Genomic DNA, 12579 nt, shown 5'->3' on the forward strand with positions numbered 1-12579 from the left:
CCTTCAGTGAGAGTGCCAATGCCCGAGACGATGGGGCGTCCAAGATTTCCAGGTTTGTGGATCTTGGGTAGCAGATAGAATAACCCCGGTCAGGGCTTTAAGGGTGTGTTGATTTGTTCTGGTGTTAGTGTAGGGAGTGTCCTGAGTAGATGGTGCAGTTTCTTAGTATATTCCTCAGTGGGATCTGAGGAAGGTGGCTTGTAGAATTTGGTATTGGAGAGTTGTCTGGCAGCCTCCTTCTGGTAGACTCCTGAGGGTCACAATGACAGTCTGGACCTATGCATAGAATGCTTCTGCCAACATGCACAGGCAGAAATTGTGGAAAACCAACATTGCTTGCCTCATAACCTAAGTCGTGCAGAACGCAATGCCATCCACAGCCTCAGAAATAACCCTGACATTATAATCAAAGAGGCTGATAACAGACGTGCTGTTGTCATCATGAACAGGTCTGACTACCAGAAGTCAAGAAAATCATTATTTATTGGGTGATCGTGAAACAATAACTCCACGATCCAAGGATTTTATTCAGTGACAGACCTGGAAACATACAAATTACAGAGCCAGCCACACTGAGAGGCATAAGGGCAGCTATCGCTGCTAAAGCCAGAAATATCACACCAAGACAAAGCGTCCCTGCGATGCACATCCCATGCGGCCCCCTCCAGTGCGCAGGGCTTCTCATCGGCAGGTGGCTGGAAAACATGCTCCATAGCTTGGAAATTAAGGCGGCTTTCTGAGGTGCTGGGACCTGCATGTCACAGCCCAGCTTGTCCATGGGCCTGCTTACAAATCCACCTGAAAGGCTCAGTGCAGTTGTAATCATTCCACAAATTCCGGTTTTCTGGGTCGGTGTGAACACAGTCTTCTCCACCATCTTTCTCCGGATCGTGATTGTTTGGCTCATTCTCCGCCCAGAACCTGCGGATCAGAGTGTTAATGTCTCAGTGGAGAACCACAGCCAATTCCTGAGCTCAGTTCTGCTCTGCGGACTCTGTTGTTGGCAGGGGACCAAGACACCCAGCAATGACGCGGTGAAGCGATGCACCCCCCGGCCACCCCTCAGAGTTCTCCACAGCTCTTGTGGCCATGGTAACGAAGGGCTTCTAACGGCCGGGGGTAGCACCTGCCCTGTGCCTGACAGGCCAGCAAAGAGCCAAAGTCAGCGTGTGGCTCCAAATGCTGAGCAGCAGCAACTCGGATCTCAGTGCCCAGAACCAGAGCAGGTGGCACAGCACGTCCCAGGCACCCCCGGGATGGGAACGCAGGAACGGGAAGAGAGGGCAGCAGGGGCCAGTCATTGACTTCTCCCTGGCCCTGCTTATGGGCCTCGCCCACAGCCCCCTGAGGTCACTGCACCGACTGCAGCTGGCTCCGGCCATGCCCCCGGCCCCACAGCCTCCCCGTGCCCAGCCTGACCGAGGGGAGAGCGCAGCGCAATCCCAAGGAGAGCGGGAACCTGCCGCTCACTCCAGACTCCCCTGGCTGCACTGAGTCGACTTGGGGCCAGATCCTCAGCTGGTGTAAATCCCTGTGGTTCATTCAAGTCAATGCCGAGTTACCCCAGGGGAGGCTCTGGCCCTGGGTCTCAGTGGGCACTGAACACACACTCCGTGTTGAGGCTCCTGCTCTAAGCAAAGGGGCATTAGCAGAAATTCCTGAGGGGATTCACTGCTGTCGTGGCAGCGCCCGGGGGCCTCCCTCAGGATCGGGCCCACTGTGCCGGGTGCTGCATAGACACCAGGGGCTGTACAGACGCTGCCCGACAGAGCTTGTGACCAAACATGTAAGAAATAATCACGTCTCTCAAGCTTTACTCACCCCCTGCTTGCGTCTGCTCTGTATTCTGTGCCATCCGCCCAGCGCCAGCTGCTTTCTGTCTCCTGGTTGGTGAGTCCAATCCAGTGAGCTTCTCCCTGGGTCTCGCTGGAGAGAAACTCCTGCACAACACAGTTTGCAGCATGTTCAGGTCACCCAAGAGAGGCTGCAGGGTGCAGCCGCAGCTGCCTGGGCTGAACAGATTTTGGGGGAGAGGAAAGGGCGTCTGGTGGTGTGAGCAGGGCACTGGGCAGCAGGAGACGCGGTGTCCTGCACCCAACGCTGACAGTGACTAGCTGGGAGGCCCTGAGGGAGCCCTGGAGCAGCTCTGTGTCTGTGTCTGCATCTGTATCTGCCTGGGGCTAACAGCAGGGACCTGTCTCAGAACACTCCCCCCACAGCCCCCTCAGAGCTGGGCTGCGGCAGGTACTGACGGGCACCTCAGAGTTCACACCAGCCCCCTGCCTTTGCAGGAGGCAAAGCTCGGAGCAGAGAACTGGGTGCAAAATCTGGCCCTGCCGGGGGGTGGGATTTTCCTCCTCCGAAAGCAGGGCCGCCCAGAGGGGGGGGCAAAGGGGGCAATTTGCCCCGGGCCCCGGGCTCCGCAGGGGCCCCCAAGAGAAGAGCGGAAGCTCCTGCCTCCGCCCCTCTCCTGGAGCCTCAGCGCATCAAGCGCCGTGTCTCCGGCCGAGCCCCTGAGCCCCGCCCCGCTCAGAGCTGCGTGGTGAGGGGGCGGGGCTGGGAGCTCCAACGTGGCCGGGGCCTGAGCCCCGCCCCGCTCAGAGCGGCGTAGGGAGGGGGCGGGGCTGCGAGCTCCGGACTGAGTTCCCAGCCCCGCCCCCTCACCTCGCGGCTCTGAGCGGGACGGAGCTCAGGCCCCGTCGGAGACGCTCGGGTAAGGGGCGGGCGGAAGCGGGACCCGCCGCCGAGCGCAGCCGGTCGCCGGCGGGGCCTTCTGTTCCGGGACCCGCCGCCGAAATGCCCCGAAGGCCCGCGGCGGGGCCCCCCCCCGCCACCGAAGTACCACCGAAGACCGGGCTGCGCTGCGGCGGCGGGTCCCGCTTCTGCGGTAATTCGGCGGCGGGGGGCTCCCGCCGCGGGTCTTCGGGCCACTTCGGCGGCGGGTCCCGGAATGGAAGGGCCCCCCGCCGCCGAAGACCCCAGGCCCCCGGAATCCTCTGGGCGGCCCTGTCCGAAAGTGCCGCAGAGGCCTGGGGTGAGGGCTGCAGTGGGCACGTGGGGAGAGAGGATTCTCTGAGAGGTGCATGGCCCCTTGCACACAAGCCTTCCAGATACAGGCTTCTAGATTGTCCAGCAGGAGCTAAGGCCTGGGGAGAGGGATCAAAGGGGTCCTCACTGGGAAAGGCCATTGGGTTTGCAGGAAATGCTACATTGGAAGTAGGGAAAATCAGAAATGAGCCTGACCCGAAATCCCCCTCCCCCAGCACCCCAGATACTGGCTCTGTTCCTCTGCCCATCTCTGCTTTTAAACTCATGGGTGAATGCCCTGAGTCAGGTACTAAGGCTTCGCATCCTCTCCGATAGTTTGCCAAAAGGCACATCGCAAAACTGGAACCTCAGCTCCCACCTCCTTCTGGTGTGAAACAAGGCACTGACCCATTATCCAAGCCCCTTGGAGCTTCCTGCGCTCACCTGTTCCGCTTGGGAGGAGACAGAGGTCAGGTGTGAGTTCCAAGACATACAGAATTGCTCGGCCTTGTCCCACGACTTTTTTCCTTTTGAAAAGTAATAGAGGTTCCCACCGTAAAACCTCCAGCCCCTGGGGAGCTTTTTCAGCATGTCACCTAGGAGCAGAGACTGAGGTGAGACACCCGGGCTAAAGTCACAGGGACACACGCAGGGAGCTCAGGGTTTCTAGTGCTGCATTTCCCCTGCCCTTGAGCTGCCCCAAGCCCAGGGAGCTTCTGAATCCTGATTCTCCAGCATCACAATAAGTAGCTTTTGTGGCCACATGATGGATCCCAAAAAGCGCTGCAGAAAGCAGACACCACGGGGTCACTCCCCCAGCACTGAAATGCAGCTGCATCTGGGCTGGAGCACGGGCGCTGGTCCCAGTGCAGAGCAGCACGGCTGTAACAGGAAAGGGGAGACTCACTGTGGAGCTGACCTGGAAGGGGGAATTCAGGAGGGAGCATGTAGCTGCCCAAGGTGGAAGATCTCCTGGTTCTGTATTAACAATTTTCATTTATCATAAGTGGTGAAGGTCTTGGGTCTTTTGCACTTTGGCACCTCCCACAACACCCTGCTGGGGGCCCTGGCTCAGGGATGGTTCTAAAGGTAACACCCCATATGCCGAAATGCCAGGGTCACTTTCTGCCTGGGAGCTGACGGGTTTGGAGCGTCTAAGAAGAGCTGACAGCTGGGTGCTCCCATTAGGCTAAGGAGGCCTAGGGTGTAATTTAACTCCACACCTATCACCATGGTGCAGCCACAGGTGATTTTTAATTGAAGAGAACTCAGGGCTGGTGAAAGTCACTGCGTTGTCAGCCTGAGAGCCTGAAATCCTCTGTTCATCCTGAGCACCAGCAGAAATGGCACCAGCCAGCACTGCAGCTAGTACTTACTACAACGACCTTGCACTGCTGCTTCCGCTACACTGATGTCCAGCCGGATCTTGATTTCTCCATACGCTGCACTGACGTTGTCCAGCCGGATCTGGACTTCTCTATAGGCTGCACTGATGTTACCCAGCTGGGTTTTCAGCAGCCGGACTCCTGCCTGCGCTTCATCCAATAGCTGCAGAGCTAAAGGAAAGTCACAGCGACATCAGTGGAGATGCAGAACACTTGATTATCAGCACTAGCAGTAGAGCAGCACCTGCAGGCCCCTGTGTGCCAGGCGCTGTACGGACAGGAGGGGACAGTCCCTGCTCTCAACAGCTCACAGTCAAAATAGACACGAGGTGGGAGAAATAAAGGATGATTTTCCTGCAGGGGAACTGAGGTGCAGGGAGAGGAGCCCAAGATCACACAGGAAGTTTGCAGCAGAGCTGGGAATTGACCCCAGCTCTCCTGAATTCTAGCCCTGTCCCCACAATCTCCCCAGCCACCTCTTCCCAATCACTCCCCCGTTGTGAGCTGTGAGCGGGTCCCCTGCAGCATGGGGCAGAGCTGGGGCTGCAAGAACATCCATGGCCCCGAGCCCTGGCCCCGGGCTCCAGGCCGGGATTTTGAACAGCCCAGCGTTCAGGCGAGTTCTGTGCCGGGGTTTAGTTCAGGCCCATTTTCTGACTGGACGCTGAATAACCTGATCCATGGACGGGTTTGTATGTGCAGCCCTGTGCCAGACAGACAGACAGTTGTGAGACGTGGCCACAAGGGGGCGCGCTGCCTCCAGCAATGGGACTGTGGCAGGTACCCAAATTATTGGAGCTGCACAGGGAGGGCTCCGGGACTGGGGGGCAAATGGAGACCTACGAGTGCAGCTCCACTGACGTCCTGCTTACACCAGGGTCTGCATTTGGCCCTGTGTGTCTCATGAGCTGCATCCGTCTTTCCCGCCAATGCATCCCTGACAATACAGGGGCCAAGGTGAAAACTATGGAGCGAAGGGAGCAACAGTGAAAGGACGGAAGATGGTGACCACTAGGCATCCTGTGCAGGAGCATGGGGCGGATGCAGCCAGCCTGCCACTGCCAGGAAGGGAGCTAGGAGGGAGCCTGGAGCAGCCACCCGTCCCTGGGAACAGAGCCTCCGCTGGCAGAGGAAGGTGCAGAGCAGCAGCTCCTTAGACAGGGGACGGGACCACCTGGCAGGGAAGTGTATGGAGGGGAGCAGGAGGATGCCGGGCACCCACCATCCCTGTAGGCAGGAGAGTGCTCAGCATCCAGGCCAAGGGAGGGGAGCTGACCCACCCTGATGCCTAAGACCCTCGTCCTGCGACTTACTGTCCGATCCCTTTGCTGACGCGTCCGAGGCGTTGTCAGGCTGCAGAGAGACTTGGACCTTCTGCGCCGCTTCTTCAACCGCTTGCAGCTTGCTCTGTGCCCGGAGATCTAGAAATCACACGTCTGCAGGTCAGCGACCGAACCGAACTGCGGCTGGAGACCAGCCACGCGCAGAGAAGGAACATGCTCCGAGCGCGAGGCTGTTCTCTATGACGTCTTTTATTTTAATCTTGGACAGCTTCCCTCCCGAGGAGGGACACCGGCACAGCCAAGGCCCCGTTCGGGGCTCTCTCCTGGTGTATGTCACAGAGCAGTGACCTGGAGCGGCCGGCTTCAGCCTCATGAGACGCGTCTCCCTCCTGCTCCTCGCCCGGGCCTGGCTGCCAGGGAGACTGGCCGAATGTGCTGGGGGGAGGCGCGGCGGGAGAAGGACAGAGCCCCCCGCAGGTAACTGGTGCATTGTGGCCCTGGGCTGGGTGCGGGGTCACTGGGCAGAGGAGACATGTGGGGCAGTCACGTGTCCTCCCCTTTAGATTGTGGCCCCCCAGCACGGGGAGGCACCAGTCGTCTGTTCCACTCATTGCCTCTAAGGAACACTGGCTTGTCTCCCCTCTCCTCTAAGAGCTCTCCACTCCAGCTCCCTGCTTTCAGCTCTGTTTGCTGGCTCCAGGGCAGGGACTTATTGGCAGAGCAGGGAATTAAACCCAGCAGTCTGAGCTTAGAAAGTTTGTGCCAGTATCAAACCAGCAGAGCAAGATCTTACAGCTCCAATCGAACTCCCTGGAGTAGGAGATTTATTAGGAGGGACAGACTGGAAACGCAGTCGGTATTCTGCTGAAATGTGGAGGTGTCCCCCTCCCCTCCAGTCGAGCCAGCTGGACTCTATGTAAGTTGGCAAACGTTGGTCTTGGAGCTGCAGTTGAACTTACATAGAAGTGTCACAGCAAGGAGGGACGTGGCCAGGGCCAGACCCAGGAGGAGAAGGACAGCAGTGACGACGATGCCCCGTGCCCTGTGCTGCCAAGGGACCGATGTCTCAGGAGGGTTTCCTTGAAGGAGAAGAAGAAACGTATCCATGGAAAGTTACAGCTCAGATGCCACTGACCAAGGAAACTCCACCCCCCAAATCCAACTGTTCTGTAACACTATCCTCTTTGGAACCGCCTTTCAGGTAGTTGAAAGCAGCTATCAAATCCCCCCTCACTCTTCTCTTCTGCAGACTAAACAATCCCACTTCCCTCAGCCTCTCCTCATAAGTCATGTGCTCCAGCCCTGTAATAATTTTTCTTGCCCACTGGACTCTTTCCAATTTTTCCACATCCTTCTTGTAGTGTGGGGCCCAAAACTGGACACAGTACTCCAGATGAGGCCTCACCAATGCCGAATAGAGGGGAATGATCGCGTCCCTCGGTCTGCTGGCAATGCCCCTGCTTGTACAGCCCAAAATGCCTTTAGCCTTGGCAACAAAGTCACACTGTTGACTCATATCCAGCTTCTCCTTTGTCGCTGCAGAGAGCCTAGCTGAGCTCAGTGCGTAGCTGCCGCTGCCTAAGGCCGCACCCTCCACTTCTGTCAGCCCCGTCTCCCTGCCTGTCTCCTGACCCTTCCTCTGCATCTCTTATGTGTTCAAATCCGGAACAGCTGCCACACGGCATCTGGATTGCACTGAAACCAAAGGGGATAAACAGGCCCTTATTCAGCTGCCACCTGCCCAAGCAAACATAAGAATGTGAGAACGGCCAGACTGGGTCAGACCAAAGGTCCATCTACCCCAGTATCCTGTCTGCAGACAGTGGCCAGTGCCAGGTGCCCCAGAGGGAATGAACAGAACAGGGAATCATCAAATGATCCATCCCCAGTCACCCATTCCCAGCTTCTGGCAAAGAGGTTAGGGACACCATCCCTCTCCATCCTGGCTAACAGCCAATGATGGACCTGTCCTCCATGAACTTATCTAGGAACTCTGTTGTGGTCCTGGCCTTCACAATATCATCTGACAAGGAGTTCCACAGGTTGCATTTTGTGAAGAAATACTTCCTTTTGTTTGTTTTGTTTGTTTGTTTTAAAACTTCACTTGGTGACCCCTAGTTCTTGTGTTATGAGAAGGAGTAAATAACACTTCCTTATCTACTTTCTCAACACCAGTCATGATTTTATAGAGTGTTATATTCCCCCTTAGTCATCTCTTTTCCAAGCTGAAAAGTCCCAGTCTTATTAACTTCTCCTCATATGGCAGCCATTCCATACCCCAATCCCTTTTCTGAACCTTTTCCAATTCCAATATATCTATTTTGAGATGGGGCAACCACATCTGCACGCAGTATTCAAGACGTGGGTGTACCATGGATTCATATAGAGGCAATAGGATATTTTCTGTCCCTTTCTTAATGATCCCAAACATTCTGTTCGCTTTTTTGAAGCCGCTGCACATTGAGTGGATGTTTTCAGAGAACTATCCATAGTGACTCCAAGATCCCTCTCTTGAGTGGAAACAGCTAATTCAGACCCCATCATGTTATAAGTACAGTTGGGATTATGTTTTCCAATGTGCGTTACTTTGCATTAATCAACATTGAATTTCAGCTGCAATTTTGTTGCCCAGTCACCAAGCTAAAGCCCTGAGAGGGGCCCCTTGTGCTGGGAGCTTTAGGAAAACAGCCTGGTCCTTATCTCAGAACTTGCTCCATTTATTCCTTGTCTCCCGTCCCCGAGCCCTGGGGAAAACCCTTCTCTGCTAACACAGCTACATCTCCCTGCCCCTGCTCACGGTTAGACGCGTGTGCTTGGGCAGGGAAGGGGCAGAGGGTAAGGAAAGGAGGTGTCACTGTGAAATGGGGGGATGAGAGGGAGCTGGTCCCCAGAGATGGGGGCTGTGAGGATTTGACCCTGGTGATCTCCTCCTGGGAGAGGCTGATGGTGGCAGTGAGCTGGGGAGGGGGAGCCTGGCTGGCTTTTATGGCCAGCCCATGGCATTGCGCTGCCCGGCAGGAGGCTGGGATGCTGTGCAGGGACTCCCATCTCTCCCCCTGTGCCCTTCTCCCGCTGGGGACTGGCAGGGGAGAGAACGCACTGGGAAGCACTGACCGAGCACCCTCACCCACTGCCCGTGGTGCTGTCTGGCCAGCCCCAGGCTGAGCTCTGGGGACGTGGTCAGTGGAGCAAGCGATCGCTGCCCAGGACACTCTGCAGAGACCACAAAGCCAAGGAGAGGCCAGCGGGAGTCCAGGGTCCGGTGCAGCCTCTTGTGCTTACCTTTGGGCTGGGGAGCAGCTTCCGTCATTGGCATGTTCTCATAGCTATCCTCATCCGCCATTGTCCTGCCTTCGCGCTGAGCCGAGCCCCTGATCACTGGCCTGTGGGTCCTTTCTGCAGCCTGCTGGGTTAGAGCCTCCCTCTGACAGCAGCCCTGGCCCAGAAATAGAAATGGGAAGTGATGCCTGGTGGTTGGATGAGGGAAGGAGGGGTAGTGGTAGGTGTGGAGATGAGAGATGGTTGGATGGGAGAGGGAGGTGGAGAGGGAGGGGGAATTGGAGGGAGAGACGGGTGGATGGGGGAAGGAGGCGTGAGGGAAGAGGAAGACAGCGCTCTGTTGGCAGTGCCTGGCCATAGGTGCTGGATCTAGGGGGGCTGCCGCACCCCCTGGCTGGAAGCGGTTTCCATCACATGCAGGGGTTACAATTCGGTTCAGTGGCTCTCAGCACCCCACTATTCACATTGTTCCAGCCCCCTGGGCCCAGCCTTTCATGGCCTCCTCTTGCGGGTGGGGCTCTGGTGAGAGCGTAAAGGCATCATCCCCGTGCACCGTGCGTGTGTGGTTGGCTGTCAGAGGTCGTGCAGCGGAGGGGCTGTGAAGGACATAACTCCACACTGTGTAGAGGCCAAGCATAGGAGTTTATTACACACAGCGCTGGCGGAGTGTCACCTGGTTTATTAGGCTCAGAGATACTGTCAATCAATTGATTACAATTGAATATATGGATTTTCCATGGGCAGGGGAATGTGACGGGGTAGGCAGTTCCACACCCCGGGATAGGTGTTGCAGAAAGACAAGATAGCACATTAGCCAATGGTTAAGAGGTCTCCGGCCATGGTCTCAAGTTAGCAAGTTAACATTTAATTAATACTTTGATAAAATGTTATTAGTATAAAATATCTATGTTGAATTCTGATTTGGGGTCCACAGGAATGGAGCAACTCCTTTGATTGTCCAACAGGTACATTCCTAGAGGTTAAAGCAAAGAAACAGTGAAAGTATATGGCAATAAAGATTGTCCCCTTTATGTCTTAATTGATCCCTGGGAAGGCAGGTGGAAGGATGCCATATCTTATACTGACACGTGCCAACTTTTCATAAACTCAAGGTTGGATGTGCGGGAAGAACGTTTCCTACAGAAGAGACTGACACAGTAGGAACAGGGATCCTTTGTTCAATTTGCAACTCTGAATAAGACACAATAATTTAGTTCTTAGCTCCAACACTTGGCAATTTGCTGACCAGGCCTATTTCAGCAAAATAAGATTATCTGTTTACCCAGCTTTCTCTTAGCTAATCACTATTCACTAGGCCTCTGGTCTCTTGACCAAACTCTGGACTTTGAAGCTAAGAAACAAAGGGCACAATCCATATACCAGGTTGTTATATAAAATGCACATGGATTTTAACCCTTCATGCTGGGCCTGGGGAAAACTGGGCCCTCTCCCCTCCTGGGGTACCCCCAGCTCCGCCCCAGCCATGGCATCCTACTCTGTGTCCTGGGCCCATTTGTGTTGTGGGGCCTCCAGCATCATCCCGCTGAAGCACGGTGAGGGGCAGGCTGGGGGCAGTGTGGGGCCAGGCCTGTGTCCTGCTCCTTGCCTCCGGACCACGCCCCCTCCCCCCTGACTGTGGCACCCTGGGCAGTCACCCACATCGCCCGCCCCGAAGGCCGGCCCTATCCTGGGGCATCCACGACTGTCCAAATCTGCATCTTTTTCCTACGTGTGACCATCCACGGGTGGGAGTTCTGCTGTCCAAAGAGACAGACCCTGCTCCCTGCTCCGGCGGTAACATGGGATGAGAGGGGGCACGTGTGCAATCAAAGGTTAGCGTGTTACACAAGCACTCCTGGTGAGTACGAGCAGCACTGGCACAAGCAGCCAAGTGGGCACATGCCCAGCGATACACAAACGCTGGTGGCTGAACGCCGACATGACTTTGTAGCGTAGACACGGCCTCGGTCGCCATCTCTGGGGTTGTACAGGAGGTTTCCAGGAAGGACAAGCAGCCTTGCTGGCTTTTTCCTCTCCACTGATCACTCCCAGTTTGTCGAGTTTTGCTGGGAAACTTCCCCAGCCAGGCTGAGTTCAGTCTCCAGCTCCCTAGGTGAGACCAGTCCCCACATGCTCAGCTCTGCTCTGGCTGCGAGTCCAGGGCTGCTGCCTGCTGGGGGGGTGTCTGGGCGCTGGGCTAGGAGACGACAGTTTGGATGTTAGTGTAGTTGTGTAACCTGCACCTTGAGCCCTGCACCCCTTTGTGGGGAGGGGAAATCCTGGGACCGACGCAGCCTGACTCCTGCCTGAGGAGGATCCCGGCCAGCAGAGACCAGCCCCTCTGCAGTGACCGAGGAGTCCAGAGTCAGCTCTGACCCTGAGGACATTCATGGAGTTTGTGAAGCCATCAGGGAATTTGTTTTGGGGACCCCCTACTCCCTGAACTGTGTCCTCAAGCCAGGGAGTGACGGTTTGGGGATTTTATAACCTGCTGCTTATTAAACCTGTGGAAGGACTTACCACCTCCTCCCTCTTGTGAGTCCTTTGGGTTGTACTGAACCCAGCCAGCCACACGGCTAAACCACTGCAGAGACGATCTCGTGGTCATAGGTCATCAAAGGCCCCAACAAAGTACGGTACCGACGGGACACTGATCTTACATTTCATACATCAGGTCCCGTGACTGGGGAAAGTCACGGGTATTAGCAGTGTTTTACCCTGTTACGGTATGTTTGTCTCCTGTTTAATATAATTACTGTGTTGAATACATTGTATGTGTTTGTGTTATTTCTTGGGAGTCTCCAACGATCTGGCAAGTAAGTGGGAGTTCCCCTGTGGTAAGAATTTTCCGCCCAAGCTGCCCTGGTAACCCTGCCAGGAAGGAGCGAGGGGGCTGAGGCACCACCAAATAAATTCCTAGGGGAAAATAAAGAAGATTCACCCTGCTGAGGGGGTGGCAGGATCCAGGAGAACCCAGACCTGTCCATCAACTCCTGTAAGCCAACTGGCATTAAAGAAGGTGACCAGGTGGAGCGGGGGCGCTACATGGGAATTGCTGCTGGCCGGACGGGGCTTTGGGCTGGTGTTTGCTGAGGAGATTCTGAGGTGCTGGGTGGGGACGGAGAGGCCGCCATTCTCCTCAGGTCCCGGAGAGTCCAGAGGGGGGACACATACATTTGGAGCCCCCCCCCCCACAGAGACTGGGACATGATCAGTGTGAGGTCAGAGGGGAATGCTCGGAAGGTGTGGCCCAAATGCCACAAGTGAGTGTTGTGTTGTTACCTTGCACTGAAATACATGTAACATCAACAGCACCGGGAGTCTCTGTAAGGAACCCCACAGATTTACTGCCGAACCGCGCTGCTGAAGGGCCTGAGAAGTGTCCCGCATACTGTCTGCGAGGGGCTGTGTGTGTGTTAAACGTTCGCTCGCTAAGAAATTGTCTGGGACTCTCTGAGCTGACTGGCAGCTGTCGTTAACCCCTACAGGCAGGGGCTGGTACCGTAGCTCTGAGCTTCAGTTCTGTGCAATACGTTTCTTTTTTGAAGCCCTGAAAAGACAGAGCTCAGGCCTGCGCTTCAGCAGGGAGTTGTGCTGAGGGACAG

General features: G+C 55.9%; 1 protein-coding gene across 3 annotated transcripts in view; it reads right to left on the minus strand.

The window, feature by feature from the left end:
* Nucleotides 1–483: 483 nt before the first annotated feature.
* The window catches only part of LOC120406479 (C-type lectin domain family 4 member K-like), a 150434-nt gene continuing 138338 nt past the window's right edge, over nucleotides 484–12579 (minus strand). For 2 of the 3 annotated variants that reach the window (XM_039541367.1, XM_039541366.1), the window contains 7 exons: nucleotides 8978–9131; nucleotides 6655–6774; nucleotides 5726–5833; nucleotides 4404–4583; nucleotides 3472–3623; nucleotides 1822–1940; nucleotides 490–921 (listed from right to left, as the gene is read on the minus strand). In XM_039541367.1, the coding sequence (XP_039397301.1) occupies nucleotides 759–921; nucleotides 1822–1940; nucleotides 3472–3623; nucleotides 4404–4583; nucleotides 5726–5833; nucleotides 6655–6774; nucleotides 8978–9038 (903 nt within the window). In that variant the 5' untranslated portion in view covers nucleotides 9039–9131 and the 3' untranslated portion in view covers nucleotides 490–758. Of the gene's footprint in view, nucleotides 922–1821; nucleotides 1941–3471; nucleotides 3624–4403; nucleotides 4584–5725; nucleotides 5834–6654; nucleotides 6775–8977; nucleotides 9132–12579 lie in introns of all 3 variants that reach the window. The other variant, XM_039541368.1, reaches the window with a different exon arrangement.

Source organism: Mauremys reevesii, linkage group 5, assembly GCF_016161935.1.
Source record: "Mauremys reevesii isolate NIE-2019 linkage group 5, ASM1616193v1, whole genome shotgun sequence".
NCBI lineage: Eukaryota > Metazoa > Chordata > Testudines > Geoemydidae > Mauremys > Mauremys reevesii.